A 16641-nucleotide genomic window follows, 5' to 3' on the forward strand; every position below is an offset into this window, starting at 1 on the left:
CAGCTGCTCATTTGGGGAGCATTGCTACCTTTACGTGGTTCACAATACCATTGTGACAGTGCAGTTGTTTACCACTGAATGGACCCTAATGTACGCACTCCAATATTTATAGAAACAAACATACAAAACACCTCTTCGTCTTTTAGCACTTGTCTGGCTCAGTGGCACGAAAGAACTTTAATTGATTTCTGCAGTTTCTCGCCAAAGCACATTGGTCAAGGTTTTTTGGTGTGTTTGTTTGTTGAGATTTCATTTCTTGCTTTGCAGCAGCTATTAAGGCAAGAATCTTCTCTTGCTGGTTTTAAGAATCTCTTTTCATTGTACCCAACAATGGGGACGATTGCCTATTTAAACTGTTACATGTTCTGAACCCCTCGCAATGAAAACACACAAATCTGTCATTGGTGAGCCAGTGCAGAGAGGACAAAGGAATTCATAACAAGCTGCAGTAATTACAATGCAGAAGATCCGATTTAAGAGGGAAAGTGGTTTTCTCTGAACCTGCTTTCTACACCCGGCTCAACAGGAGAAAGTGCATTTGTGAAGACAATACGGCCTTCTGCATTCATTACTTGGCAGAATCCGAGAGGCCACTAGTATTTGTCCTCTCCTATTCACACCTCTCCTGCCCCCCCAGGCCCGTAACCTGCTCCTCCCCATCCCAGTCACCCACCCGCTCCAAGGCTTTCACAAATCCCACAGCAGTAAAGCTACTGTCACTCTCCTGTTCCAACACACACAGAATTCAGTCTCAGACTGGCCCCTCCTCAGGGGCTGGCAGTTCAGTGGGGCTATTTAAATTGTAAGCTCCTCAGGGCAGGGGACACTGCTGTCTGTGCGCGGTATGGCATTGAGTCACTTGGGGTGAGACAAGGAGGAGCGACTGCTTTTCCCAGACCCAGGAGCCACAGAAATGGCCATTTCCTGCATTATCCTTTAGGACCTTATTGAGTGAAGTATCTTTGGGATCCATTGTATTAAATGAAGGGTCATGTCTTATTGTGGGCTGGGACTGTATGTAACCTCGAGGGAAATGTGACAGATGAGGGACTATACTGAACAATGTGCCAGGCAAGAATGGGCTTTTGGAACAAAACATGGTAAGTGGTTTTCCTGGGGAATCTCTAGGGGGAGGTGAATGCAAATTCCCCACCTCTGGTTATGCAAAAACCCAGCCTTTGGAAGCAACACCCTGAGAGGTGGGCCATTGTCTGTGATCACCTGTTACATGAGGTTAAGATCAAAGGCTCAAGCTCTATAAAGGAAAGAGAAATATTATTGGTTCTGGTTCTGAATTTGGGACGGTTATGAACTTGTCACCATGGGGAAAACCCACTTGTGGGTTTTGTAGGACTGCCATGTACTAGAGCCCAGTGCTGGGCTGGGGTGAACTCTGGTAAGCTCGATAGCATAAGAGTAGGGTTTTTTTTATTGGTTTTAATGTTTTCTCTGTAATGCTTTCACTTGAAGAATAAATGTGCTTGCTTTTAAAGAGCTGTGTGGTAAGTTGTTATAGCTTCTGGAGACAAAGCAAAGGGCAGATGCTGGCCCGCTTAGGCAGTCTGGTTTGCAGGCATATCAAAGTATAGGCAAGGAACTGTGCAGACTGGAAAACCTCGGTTGGGAAAGAGGGACGTAGGTCTCTGCCTGAGAGGTGACAGATGGGGAACCAGGAATTGAGAGCAGGTGCCCTTGGTGGCCCACGAAGGGGAAATACAGAGGCAGTTAACCTGAACCATGAACAGCATGAACATTTCAACTACTGGCCTCATCACAAGTAGGAAGGAGAGAAGCAGGGCAGAGGCTCAGCATCACATACTTGCAAAGTAAATGTGCCTAAGTCCAGCATTTGACCTTGTTACCATGAAAGAGTCCCTTTAAAGGCAAGTGATGAGAAAGAACAGGATGGAGGAGGTCAGTGAAAGGAAACACCAGACTCCCAACCTGTGCAGAACAATTCACATTTATTAGTTCAAACAGCTAACACTTGCTAAACATGCGTTTAACACTTATTGGTCACATTTCCACAGGTAGTCAAGTCACAGAGCAGAGCAGCAGAGCAGAGACAGGTGAGACATGAGCAGCCTGCATGTCGGCCCACCAGTGGGTGAAGGGCAGGCCCCACGGCACAAGCAGGACACACCAGGAGAAACATTCATTTGGTCATAGTGTAGTGACAAGAAATAGCCCCTGAGATGGGAAGTGTGCCAGCCCCCCGAGGTGCAGCTGGGATCCATGGGGGAAGAAGGCAGGGACCAGCCATGCTAACCTGTCTATACTCCAGCTCCGAGCATGTTAAACATAACAGCTAAATGCTCACTATTAGTTATGTTGAGGTGACATCCTGCTTCCCTGATTTATGCAAGGGATCATGGGAAAAATGAGTTGTTTTGCTGTGCTTGACTGAATGAAAACATCCCCTATAGCACATCTATTGACAGGGCCCAGTCCCAATGTGAGGGGAAGGCACATTGACTACAGCTATGCCACGTGGAACAGGTGAGACAAAGGGCCAATGCAATAGGGAGGGTTTCTGGACTGATTTTCTTCTTAAGTTGTAAATGTCTGTAACATAGAACATGTGCACAAGGACCCTGAGGAAATCCCTGGCTACCAACGTAACGCATACATGTCATGCATCTGTTCAGTGCCCGTTGTGCGGCTCTGTTCTAGGGCTTTTGAGATGCCTGTGACAGTCAGAGGAAATTCAATTTAGTTGGTGAAAGCTGCATTTTGCATCCACAGGCTCATGCTTGGTGTGTTAAACCAAACTAGAGGGAGATGTTGGGCAAGGGCTGCAGCCAGCCCTTGCAAAGCACAGCAACCAACCCGGAGAGGCCTGGGCACCTTCTGGAGGAAAGTGCAGAGCTTTGGGTTTTCTTGGTCTCTTGCTGTCTGGGGACACGTGGTGATTTGCACCAGGGCAGCCAGCTGGGGACTGTGCCTGCGTGCTAGAGGTTGGCACTGGTGCACTGACATGGCTGACTGACACCATGGGAAATCCTGAAGGTGGCCAGGGCCTAAGTGAAACTCTCTGAAGTTCCAGCAAAACCTGAGCAGCCGGTAGGCGTCTCCACCTTGGTGGTGCTTGGAGTTCCAGTTCTGATCAACAGAATCACAAAACGTCACCCGCACATTCAAACGCTGCTGCAGCAACTGTTCAAGGACCAACAACCCAACAACTAAATCGAAACAGCAATCAAACCCAAGACATTTACACTCCACATTTCTCATCAGAAACATGTAAACAGAAAGAGGAGCAGTGTTTTGTTTTTCACACAATCCCTTTGAGATGATAAACAGGATGTCACACAAGAGGTAGTTTTGTCATGGAAATTGAGTCAATAATGTTATTAACTATTACAAGACATTTTATAAAATGAAAGAAAACAATGAATCACAAAAGGCTTTGCTGAGGCTGATCGGCATGTGGTTTGGTTGGTTTATTTCTGCCTTTGGTGGCGTTTCTTCCACCCAACAATGTTGCTTCTTTCATGCACTTGTTAGAGGTCAGTGCACAGTCAGACTTTTCTTCTCCCAGTGAAAAAATACCTATCGTAGGCGAACAGCTCAGAGCATGGACAGTCCAAGCTCAGGCTTCCAGGTGCTGGCACACCAGGCTGCTGACTGTTGTCTGATTCGGTCATTCTGCCCGTCTGACAGCTTATCTGTATGGACCCCCACTGCACAGAGCACAAGCCTGCTGCGCACAAAGTTTGTGTACAGACCATGCTGCTGTGCACTAAAAGTTCCCTAATGTACTTTGACCTACTGCTGTTTCAACCATCAGTAGGGAAAGTGCACCAGGGACCTTTCAGCGAGCAGGGACAGCTAGTGCACAGCAGGATGGTGTGCTGTAGATTTATATGAAGCGTCCATATTGACGAGCCCTGAGACGACCTGTGGTGATTATATCATGGAATAGGGCTGGTTTGGATAGTCTCTCAGTACAATTCTCAAGCACTTTGAATGCACCTAGTCCCTAGGAGGTCTGCAGTGAGAAAGCTGTACTTTACAAAGAGCATGACTGCAGAGCCCTCAGGGTGCCATCGCCGAGCCCGGCATTGTAAGGCGTGGCCATGAACACCCGGATTTTTATTCTCTTCCGTATTTATTAAGTTTTTAAAATGATGTTTTTGCAGGAGAAAGCACAAGCTGTTTGTAAAGTGCTTTGAAGAGGGAAATGTAGCAGTGCCCAGTGTTCCTACAGCTCTGGGACCTCTGTGTTCACCCAGCCCAGCGTGCCGGGAGCTCTCTGAGCACCAGGGGGCATTTTCTCAGAACATGATTATGTTCTCACTAGGGCTTCTTGATTAATCGGTTAACTCACATGATTAACTCAAAAAAATTAATCATGATTAATCGCAGTTTTAATCAATAGAACAATAGAAACAATAGAAACCCAATTGAAATTTATTACATATTTTAGATGTTTTTCTACATTTTCATATATATTGTATTCTGTGTTGCAGCTGAAATCAAAGGGCACATTATTTTTGATTACAAGTATTTGCACTGTAAAAATGACAAATAGTATTTTTCAATTCATCTCATACAAGTACTGTAGTGCGATCTCTGTCATGAAAGTGCAACTTACAAATGTAGATTTTTTTTGTTACATAACTGCACTCAAAAACAAAACAATGTAAAACTTCAGATCCTATAAGTCCACTCAGTCCTACTTCTTGTTCAGCCAATCGCTCAGACAAACAAGTTTTCTTTACATTTACGGGAGATACTGATGCCCTCTTATTTACAATGTCACGAGAGGGTGAGAACCTGCGTTCACATGGCACTTTTGTAGCCAGCATTGCAAGGTATTTACATGCCAGATATGCTAAACATTCATATGCCCCTTCATGCTTCAGCCACCATTCCAGAGGATGTGTTTCTATGCTGATGACACTCGTTAAAAAAATAATGTATTAATTAAATTTGTGACTGAACTCCTTGGGGGAGAATTGTACATCTCCTGCTCTGTTTTACCCGCATTCTGCCATATATTTCATGTTATAACAGTCTCGGATGATGACCCAACACATGTTCATTTTAAGAACACTTTCACAGAAGACTTGACAAAACGCAAAGAAGGTACCAATGTCAGACTTCTGAAGTGCCTTCCAAAATCTGAGAGATGAGATGTGGAGCATGCTTTCAGAAGTCTTAAAAGAGCAACACTCCAATGCAGAAGTTACAGAACCCGAACCACCAAAAAAGAAAATCAACCTTCTGCTGGTGGCATCTGACTCAGATGGGGAAAATGAACATGCATCGGTCCACACTGCTTTGGATTGTTATCGAGCAAAACCTGTCACCAGCACGGACGCATGTCCCCTGGAATGGTGGTTGAAGCATGAAGGGACACATGAATCTTTAGCGCATCTGGCATGTAAATATCTTGCAACGCCAGCTGCAACAGTGCCATGAGAACGCCTGTTCTCACTGTCAGGTGACATTGTAACCAAGAAGAGGGCAGCATTATCTCCTGCAAATGTAACCAAACTTGTTTGTCTGAGCAATTGGCTGAACAAGAAGTAGGACTGAGTGGACTTGTAGGCTCTAAAGTTTTATATTGTTTTATTTTTGAGTGCAGTTTTTTTGTACATAATTCTACATTTGTAAGTTCAACTTTCATGATAAAGAAATTGCACTACAGTACTTGTATCAGGTGAACTGAAAAATACTATTTCTTTTATTTTTTTACAGTGCAAATATTTATAATGAAAAATTATAAAGTGAGCACGGTACACTTTGTATTCTGTGTTGTAAATGAAATCAATATATTTGAAAATGTAGAAAACATCAAAAAATATTTAAATGTTACTCTATTATTAACAGTGTTCACTATTAATTTTTTTAATCGCTTGACAGCCCTAGGTGTCACATTAAAGATACCCATCAAGATTGGCAGATGGCACTGCTGGGTACATTGGGGTTGGGGAGGGCAGGGCATTTCTATATTTTATTATTTTTGTTAAGTTTAGTGAAGCCTTAATGGGGCGGGGGGTGTATTACAGGCCACCTCCAGGCCATACCATGATTTCCCCTGCAGTTTGCAACCATCTTGGACATTTTCTCCTGTCAACACATCAGTATTCTCTCACCAGTTTGCCCTGACAGACTGACAACGCTAATGATTATAATCCATGCAGTCACAGCATCTGACCTGATGTAACTCAGGGTGTCTTCATACAGATTTGCAATAGCTCAGAACAGGCAATGTGGATCTGAAGGAAATTGTTACTTGTTGTTACTGACTGTACACAAACCACTGATGTAAAAACTCCCCACAAACAAAGCCAGACTTTTCTTCCTAAAATCCAGATGTGGAGATGCTTACTCAGATCATAATGGGCTTCCAAACAGGCCATGAAAGAAGCTACTGTTGCAACATCAAGATTAGGGTTTCAGTGGGTCACATTTAAATACATATCCCTGAGCTTCTGTGCGCGTCGCAAGCAACGCACTGAGAACCCAAAGAAACGCCACAGCTTGACGCTGACATCTTATGTATTGTCATCTTTGATTTACACATCATCTAAAACTTACAAATTAGCTTCATACTTAAACTACTTCCCCAAGTTCCCCCCTTCTCCTGCCTTTTATGTGGCAGGGATGATTGCCGCGTCTTATCCTGAGAAATATAGAAATAACATCATCACAGACACCGAGCTTCATAGCTTCAAACCAAAACCAAGGAAGAACCACCAGTTGTGATAGCACATTCACAGGAGGGATTTTTGTTGTTGTTTTCCTTTTAAAAAGTATTAAAGATAAAAGAAATTCAAGTTTTTTAAAAAAAGATTGGTTTGAAGGACTGGACTTTTAAAACCAATAAGCAGAAATGACTTCATCATTGCTTTGTGCTGAAGTCTGAAGAGTTTGTTCATACCAGCACACAGATCCTATAATGCAGCAACATAACGGAGTATGGGACATACAGGGCAGACAACAAGCAAGACTTGAGCAGTCTCCAATCTTCCTACTCAGGAGAAGGAAAAATCCTGTTTGTTGTGAACCTTCTCATTTATGTTAGCAGGTTCTCTGGGTCAGCCCAGTGCTCAGGCACACATATTCAGTAGGGACACAGGAACAGATCAGGCAGAGTTAGCCCCCACAGCCCTTTGCCCACTTCTTGACCTGAGCCTCTCTGAGGGGTTACCTCCAACCTCCTATACCTCAATTTTGCAGCCGTGTTTGCACTTTTGGCCTCCAACAAGAAGCAAAAGCACCACAACATTGGGAAGAGGCTCCCCTGGGGCACTGAGCTGGCTGGAAGCAGGAAGTGAATCTTGCTAGATTCAAGAGTGGCCAATAAATATCTGAACTGACAAACCTGACACAGTAGGGCCATTTTCATGTCAGTGATGAGGGCATTCAGCTTGTAAACTGTCATATACACCCAGCAACACTGAGCATTTAACCCGCAAGAGCTGCATCTGGAAAAGACCTTTTAATTGATAAGTTTTCAAAATGTGTGGTCTGCTCTTTGGTCTTTATGGCTACGCAGCTGTGGATAAGAAAGTTCAGTAACTGAAGACATGGAAAAGTGGACAGCTACACTAGCCATTGAAAAGCAAGCGTTATTCTACAGTATTGTCTAAAGGCTTTAGGAGTGAGATGGAAAGGGTTAAAGCAGCCCAGATATTAACAGTCAAAGAGTGGCAACTGTGCATGTGAAATTAATATTTGTAAGACTTCAGCTTCTTCCTAACACATGGTACCTACGAGGTGTTCATATTTCATCCCTTCAGGCGGTTGGGCACAGCTTAGGAAGAGGCATTTCATCTCTTCACACAGTGTATGCACTGTTGGGGCTGCACAGGTAGCTTCCCGGAATGTACTGTGGTTTTAATGGCCCATGGAAGGTTCTTGTCTTCCCCACAGACAATTCAATACACGAACCTGACAAGCAGCAGGAAATGAGAGCAGGAAAATGCTGTGCTTTGTGGCCTATGCCCCAACCTGAGAAACGAGACTTTTTGATGCACAGACAGTTCTAGATGTTTAGTGTCACACGGACAGACAACAAAGAACTGAATGCATTATACATGGTTGTAAGCAGAGGTGACACAGGGGGAGGGTCATGCAGGGTCATGTGCTCTCTCCTCTCCCCCTCCCGATTTGCTCCTTGGCTTGTACTGAGCATGCTCACACGGACTGAGCATGCTCAGTAACACTGCTGAAGCTGCTGCCCTCACTCTGGCCCCCCACTATCGGCAGCCATAGGGTCATCTCTGTTTGTAAATTTGCCTCCTTGAATTGGTGCTGCTGAGTGTAAACCTGATTGGGTTCTCACCAAGGGGGAGGGGCCTAAGTCCCTGGTGTTTATGGAATTAACAATTTATAGATATAACTGGCTTTGAGCTTCTTGCTGGCATGACACACTTGGCTTGTGAGTTATGTCCCCTTCTAGTTGCTGGTCCCCACAGAGGATAAAAGCCTACTACTGCTAAAGCTAATGGAGTAAAAATTTACTCTTTCAGCTCAAGTCGTGCTTCTATGGCCTTATTCACAGCCCTGAGGGCCAATGGAAAGATTCCAACTGACTTCAGCGGGCTTTTAATCATGGCCTGTGGTGCCAGGTCATTGGCATTTAAGTCCAGTACCTTCAGCACTGAAAGCAGTGGCCTTGCCACTTGAGCTAACGGAGTAACACCATTCGCTGATAGTAGCAGTTTCTTGGCAATGCAGTAATTAGCAAGAGATGATACTCAAAACCTAGAGAGTTTCCTGGAGCAGATTACAATTTTAAATGTGTTCATTTGTGAACTGAGCCCCCTCTGAATATATGAGCATATGCACTTCAAATTTGTATCCAAAAATCTGTTTGGATTAAAAAAAACTCTTCAGATTTACATTTGCACAAATACTATGAGGGAAAGGATGGGGTCAATTGAGTTATCTTTCAAACCGGAGATAAATATTGACTTGTCTTGGCAGAAAATTCCACCAAAAATGATTATTGTCTTCTATGACAGAAGGCCAGATAAGCAACAGCAGATACCAAAGATAATCCCCACCCAACTAGCATTAAGCACAAATAAAATATGGTTCCCTGTAAACCGAATGTTATGTGAAGATTGGGACAAACAATTCCAACTTTTGTAGGATGTCCTTCAAACCAAATTCACAAATACATCTAGTGACTGACCTAATGTCGCTACATTTCTAGCTACATTCCTATCTTCTCATCATAATACCTGAGTTTGCAATGCAACACATTCACTTTACCCTGTTTAAAAAACACAAGTCATTAGAGGACCTGGTGCAGAAGACATTAATGACTGTCCAGCGAGTTAGGTTCTGGTTCGGTATGTTAGTCTCGTTCTTGCTTGTGAATTTAACACAGCTTTTATGCTCACTGCGATACAAGGGGGTTTGTTCACAGATACTGCTGCCAATCAACATTTATCAAAATGGTTTACACAGTTGCAAGTAGCAGCACATCCCCTCCCTCCACCCCCATCAAGTTTATTAAATATTTGCTTGCGCAGCATTTTCCTGGGGAGTCAATTTTGGACCGAGTACAAAATAGATGTTTTTGTCAGGTGTTTGGCAAAAACAAGTTTTCTAATTTTAGCATAGAGATCTTCTAATTAAAACGAACTCTTATTCATCAATAATTAATCATCTAATAACTGTGGAATAAGATTACTTCTGTGCAGTTAAACTATTCCTGAAATGTGTAAGCAAGCCAGAAAATAACCCGTAATACAAGTAGCATGTGGAATTATTTGAAAATGAAAGTTAAAGCTGGCAATACTTCCTAACTTAGAAATAAACAGACACACTAAAATCTTCCCATGTATACTTGAGGTATATACTGTATGCAGAAGGCTTTCCTGAGAAATATGTGCTTGTCTCATTTTATAAACAGAAAGCAAATGAGATTCATGAAACTAACTTTGGATTCGTCAAGCGATATAAAAGTGGAATTCTGCTGATCCCAGCAGCTGTTACCCGTAACATCTTATTTTAGGAAAGTGTATATCAGCAGCTAGTGGACTACCTAAAGCAAGGAAAAAAATCAAGTGGGAAGATTCACAAAGCAGAATTAAAGAGAGCAACACTGCCTTTGGTCTACAGGGTTAGTCAACAGCTTGTCTCTGCTGAGATGGTTTTGGATGGAGTAGTCATCTCTTGCAGGCAGGACCCATTTGCACTTATTGTACAGAGTAACTGTTGACTAACCTAGAGATGTGCCAAGCTAGCAAGTTCCAATGGCTGTTGGGCTGCTATTACACTAGTCTGTAGGTAGCATTTGGGGTGGGACTGAATGATATGCTTCTGCTGTTCACTCAATTCATTTCTACCCACTAGCTGGTACAGTACTTCAGTGGCAAGCAGGTGCTTGTTCAGAAGAAAAGACTGCTTCTCCTGACCACATATTTAATTTGTGCCATACACTATGATGGGTCATGACTGGACAGAGGATGGCAAGGATGTAAGGATGTTTTCTCCCACCCCAGAAGAGCAGAAGTTGTTTCCTGAACAACTCGAGGTAGCCGGTTCTTTAACATTCAAAAATGTCTCAATCAGCCTAATGTAACCACTCAAAACAGATTCACAACTAAGGGTCCCAGCAGAAAATTCAGCAAAGGGAACATGGCTGCCTGTTAGAATGAGAGAGATTTCATACATCTATGAATGATGGAAACAGGGAAAGAAACTCGACCCCAGCTAGCAATCATGTGGATACAGGAAGTCAAGGAGGACACTGAGGCTTAATGGACAGTAATACATGTTAATCAAACAGCAGCAATTAAAGTATTTTTGATGTAATGCAAGTGACTGAAGTTACTGGGTGGAACATCTAAATTCTGTGAGATTTAGAACTAAGTAATATAGATGAATTGTACTAAGAGCCAAGTTTTCCTACTACACTCCCCTCCAAGCAGTAAAATGGTACATGCAGGACTTGGTTAATACCCATATGTTCTCCAAGGTTCAACAGACACCCAATAGCAGAGGATACTGAAATCTCTTCTCAGAAGTCATATTTATTTTATCCACAGGAGGGATAGAAGCTGCTGGGTTTGAAGTGTTCGCTGATGTGAATTGCTTGTAACTACTGTAGTAGGAAATCCTCTTCACTGGGGTAATTTAAAAACTAGGCCAGATCTAGCCATGGAGAACATATATTGCCCTGGCTTCTCAGAATGCTTTTCCAGTTTGTGATTCTAAGAGATAGCATTTAGCCAATAATTAAATGATTTGCAGTCTGCCTGATTTATTTCTGCCACCCCATTCAAAGCCTGTTATTAATTACAATGACACAATTCCAGTTTGGTAGGAGAGTCGTGAGGGAATAATCATGCATCAGTTGGAGAGAGAGAGAGAGAGAGAGAGAGAGAGAGAGAGAGAGAACACAATTCTGCATTGCCCAGGGAAGGGGAATATGGGCTAGGGGCCTTTCTCAGCCTTGGAATGCTGCAATTCTCTTGTGACAGAATTTCAGGGGGACCCAATTTACACCATGAGAGTTTCATTTGAAAACTGATGAAGACTTTTTTTTTGGTCAACTAGTAGACTTCATTTCTCCCTCTGATTCCAGAGAAACTCCATTTTGAAATCTCTAGATTCCTGGCTTCCATTTTGAATAAGCAAGAGTCACTCCACCACTAGCTGACAGCTGCAGGTCACGTAGCACTAGGAATTGGCAGGAAAAAGAGGGTGGTAAACAACAAATGACAGATCATAACACTGAGGTAAATAATGGTCAAATGGAATGACTGACATGTGACCGTTAGCAAAGTAGGGTATAAAAGTCAGTGGCAGCTGAGAGTTGAGAGGTTGAGAAGGCAGTGAGCAGAGAAGGCAGCGGAAGGCGCAAAAGAGGTGAGGGTGAGACGAGGAGAAGCAGCAGTGAGCAGTGGGAGAAGAGAAGGATGCAGCAGAGGAGTGGGAGAAAGAAAACAGGAAAAGATACTGTGCCGTCAGCTGAGTAAGTTTGTCAGACAGAGTAACGGGTATAGTTATAGCATAGCATAGTATAGGGTTTGCATATGTGTGTGTGTGTGGGGGGGGGTTAATACAGATGTATTGACTGTGTGTGTTGACTGTGAAAGGGATTTATACGTGTAAAAACTAATGGACATCTAAAAATGGCTGTTAGCTATCTATGACAGACTGACCATCTGAAGCAGGGAGCATCCACTCAGTATCGTGTCAAGCTATAAGGCAATGTGGTTTGAGGTGCTCTGTAACTTGTTATAAAAGGGATTTGTGTTTAGATTGTTACTGTGTCAAGAAATTGTCCAATAAAAGGTGCCTTGTTTTGGAATACTGCTTGTGTCAATAATTTATCCACGGCTGTATCTGTGTCCTCCAAGTATTCCCTTAGCCACCCTGGAGACCCACACTTAATGAGAACAGATTGGTTATAACAATAAACAGGTTGGCTATTCTGGGGGTACCCAAATTCTGGTTTTGGTGTACCACCTTCTCCCCCACTTATCTTTTTTGAAGCTTGGCACTTCTCTAATGCCCACACTCCTCCAATGCGCTCCAGCATTTGGGAAGTTAACAGCTCTCCCAGTGGAGTGAGGCAGTTTGCTCTCCAGGAAAACACTTTGGATATGAATCATGGAATGATCAGTACATGAACAGCATCTTCTCATTGAGGTAGTCTTAGTCATATCGGCCCCCAGCCCCCCAAATACAAAAGAACTAATCCTAACAAACACTGTAACATTAAACATCTTCACATTCTGTAAACTGCAAGAGAATGCATCTGCTGCATTCATACAGAACCATGTGCACTGTGTTGAAGATCATACATTCAACTCTGTCGTGAAATAAATATATAGGAAAAGAGTTTAAAAAACAAAAAAAACAAACAAAAAAAGATTCTTGCTACAATGACAGGGCTACCTGACGCCCTGTCTCAGCAGCTCCCTACTGCCTTGATCATGGTTTTCCCTCCCCTCTCTCTTCACATGTGAGCCAGTTCCCCACCAGAAGCACCAGAGTAAGGCATGGGTTCGGGGCAATGAAGGCTCACTCTTTGCTCACGCTTGTCTTGCAGGAATGCAGAACGGCTTTAAAAAGGAGGGGCAGCTGCTCCAGAGGAACATTCACCATTTTTCCTGTTAAGAAAGAATCAGAATTAGCTGCCATTCCTGAGCCAGATTTCAGAAATGCTCATCTCCAACAAGCTGGTGACACTGGAGATGGTTTCACCTTGAACCTTTAGAGAAACAGTAAATCACCCAATTCCTACATTAGACATTTGATATTCTTTTGGAAACAACAGGATGTGTTATATAGTGGAACAGAAGCTAAGTGCGTTGGCGAAGTCAGAGGAAAATGATTTCCCCATAATGGGGGCATATTTTTAGAAGATGGGAAAGACTACATCCCACCTCTGTCAACCTCCCCTGTCAATCACAGTGACTAGATTGTGTGGGATGTGTCCACTGGTCCCATTGGACAATTCTGCTTGGTATGACAGAGGAAGGTGAAACACACAAATCCAAATCAACATGCCCTAGGGAAGAACATTTCTTCCCAATCCCAAATAACCTGTGTCCATTATCTTAACATTTAGGTACAAATGTCTGATGTTCTCATGAAGATCCTGGAATAATTCCTCTAGAGCCAATTAATGATGCATTGAGATGGAAAATTCACATGCAGATTTCAGTAACCCAAATTCCAGGGAAGTTCAGATCTGGGGACCTTGGTTCAAGCCTATCTAGGCTTTTATATTGTGATCTTCACCATGGTATGCAAGTGCCTTCTCTAGACTCAGTGCAAGCTCCTGCCTGGGAGGCCTTTACCATCTACAGATCAGGGTTATTTCTGCAGCAGAGAAGACACTTCAGAGTTGGGTCTGAAATTAAGACCCTAAGGAGGTTTCGATCAAGATACTAAGTAGAGCTCATTATTTGTGAAAAAATAAGCCTGGTAAGCCTTCTTACCAGATGCCAGGCTTCCAAGGCTCAAATAGAAAAGGTCCCACACAGACCCAGCTTTATTATACTGGGTAAGATGAAGGGGGTTTATCCTGGCAGAGAAAGGCTCAAATAGAACAGGTCCCACACTGGCACTGCTGTCCAGCCAAGTAGATAGGAGTTTAATTATAAAAAGAAGAAAGTCTCCTTTAAAGGAGATTTAATGATTCACACAGGGGCCAGCTGGGAGAAGAGATCAAAAAGTTACCTGCAATGTATCGTATCTCTGGCAAACACATCATTAGATCCGGAAACCTGTTTGGCTGATGTGGGTACTTGTATTCTGTAAAATCCTGGCACACGTACCAATACCGTTTATTCAATTGCTCCAGTTGGGATGTATTAGACAGGCCCCTAATGTCTGAGTGAAAAAGAGAAAAACGAAGTGACTGGGAATAGCTGTAATACTAGAGCAAAACCAGAGTCATATTTTTCCTCATCACTATTCGAGTCAGCAACTGTAAAATGGAAGGACAAATCCATTTATAAAACTCAGTCTAACAACATCTACCAAAATTATACAATGCTATTGAGCAGAGACTTCAAGTTTATAGTCACCACAGGATTAAAATTTCACCCTCCTCCTTCAGAACATACTGTAATGAATATCTCCTACATATACACACTTCAGATTAGATGTGAGGGTACAAGATCTTCCTTTCATAAGGGACACGGATGAGAACATATAATGTCCTAAGTTGCTCATGCTCAGAGATCATGAACCTTTCAGAAGATAACAGCTCTAGCAACCTTAAATCTCTACTTTTTTTTTATAAAGTAGCTATATGTCAAGGCTTTCAGGCCTAACACAGGGTGCAACATAATATTTTCCATAGAAAGAAGCATGTTGATTCTAGTTACATCATCTCAGCTCTATGGGAAGTGTTCAGATCAGTAATTCAGGGTGTCGTCTGTTTAGGAATTATGCCATGTGAGCTTTATAAACTTGCCAAGCTTTTATTTTAAAATTTAGCTTTTCCAAATGTTTAGCAATGTACACAAAGAAAAAAGGAGATATTTCGATGCTAGCAAAATGATTTGAGAAAGTCCCTTTGAATGTATTTCAGCGTGATCAATGACATTTAGATCCTACTTGATGTCATGGGAGGGGATCCAATAAATTAAGAATAGGCAAAATATGCAACTCTTCTGAGGCTCAGTATTGTTCTTCAGAAATACTATACAAGGGAAGGAGCATTTATTTGCTGTCCAAAAGCTGACCTTTACAAATAATTTTCAGGTATTCCACATAAAAAAATTGCAAACTCCAACTAAAAATAAAAGAAGACAGGAAGTGAATGAAAATACATTTTGGAAAACAATGGAGACAGCTAAAGAAGTCTATCATCCAGTGTCAGGAAACTGTCCAGGGAAGCAAACCGGAACCTGTGCCGGGGCGCACACTGAAGTGTCAGCACAAAACACTTGGTATAACCAGGGGGCGGAGGGAGATTTCAGCACATCCTTGCAAAGTAGAACATTTCCCTGTGGTACAGAAAACTCCCAGTGGTACTTGTTTATTGAACTGCTTTTGAAACTCACCTATTAGACTAGTGCCATTCAATAGCTTTTTTCATTTATGCACAAGCAATACAGAAAACAGTGGTAACATGCGTCATAGATGTGCAATAACATCATACACACTAGTACTGACATGGGAATCACACCACGGTGTTAGACTGGAGTGACCCATACACAAGTGTGACTGAAGAAAGTGAACCTTCCAAATCCTTTCAGCATGGTAGAGACTCAGAGAAAAGACCAGTAACTTCCCACCTTGGACTACCATTGCAGAATCAATTTGCATGTTATTTCTATGCTGACTTCATGAATTTTGAAGTGTTAGGAGTCTCATAACAGAATTGACTGACAGCTCTAAAATGTTGTGCTTGACCACAAATGGAGTCAGTCCCGTATTAGGCAGCATTCATTACCTGAAAATATTACTGCATTAAGCACCATATTAAAGGACAAAATGCATGTTCTCACTTTCTTAAAAAATGTCAGATAAAGGTATTAGGTGAAGGGAAACATCCTGATGAAGAATCCAGGAAATAATGCCAGTGAGGTTAGCCAACATTTAGCGCACAAAGGTTTACAAAGTTAACAGCTTAAATTGGAAAAAAGTGATGCAAATTGGTTGTCTTGATTGCTGCCTGTCAGAAAACGCCTAGAGCAGTGATACCCAGACTGAGGCTCGCAAGCGGCTCTCTAATGCATCTTCTGCGGCTCTTTGCAGCACATGATACTAAAAACACTGTGTGATTTAATTATTACCCCATCTAAGTTATTAACCAATCCGGATGCTTTTACTATGTTATTAGCCAATTGTAATTGATAAAATGATACTTGGTCAGTCATTTTGCTGGGAGAATAAAATTAAATTACACACACACAGGGAATTCACACGACTGTGGCTCTTTCGGGTAATGTTGATCGTTAATTTGGCTCCTGAACCACTGAGGTCTGAGTGTCACTGGCCTAGACCCTTCCACCATGAGCAGCAGTATTTTCAGATGACATGCGCTTGTGCATGGTGAGAAGTTTGCCACAACAGCTGGTAGGCAATCAGTCATTCAGGCCTTATCTAGAAAGATTTCATCAGTCACTCTGCTCTGTTCTTATTCTGCTGCTGGTAAAGTAGGTACGTATTTAAAGTGACGCACATACTGTCCTTGGTGTC

At 42.6% G+C, this 16641-nt stretch overlaps 1 protein-coding gene across 9 annotated transcripts in view; it reads right to left on the bottom strand.

Moving 5' to 3' along the window:
* Positions 1 to 1947: 1947 nt before the first annotated feature.
* Positions 1948 to 16641, bottom strand: part of NR6A1 (nuclear receptor subfamily 6 group A member 1) — a 187384-nt gene continuing 172690 nt past the window's right edge. For all 9 annotated transcript variants that reach the window (XM_065572622.1, XM_065572620.1, XM_065572621.1 and 6 more), the window contains 2 exons: positions 14167 to 14319; positions 1948 to 13091 (listed from right to left, as the gene is read on the bottom strand). In XM_065572622.1, the coding sequence (XP_065428694.1) occupies positions 13003 to 13091; positions 14167 to 14319 (242 nt within the window). In that variant the 3' untranslated portion in view covers positions 1948 to 13002. The remainder of the gene's footprint in view (positions 13092 to 14166; positions 14320 to 16641) is intronic.

The sequence above is a fragment of the Chrysemys picta genome, chromosome 18, assembly GCF_011386835.1.
Source record: "Chrysemys picta bellii isolate R12L10 chromosome 18, ASM1138683v2, whole genome shotgun sequence".
Lineage (NCBI taxonomy): Eukaryota > Metazoa > Chordata > Testudines > Emydidae > Chrysemys > Chrysemys picta.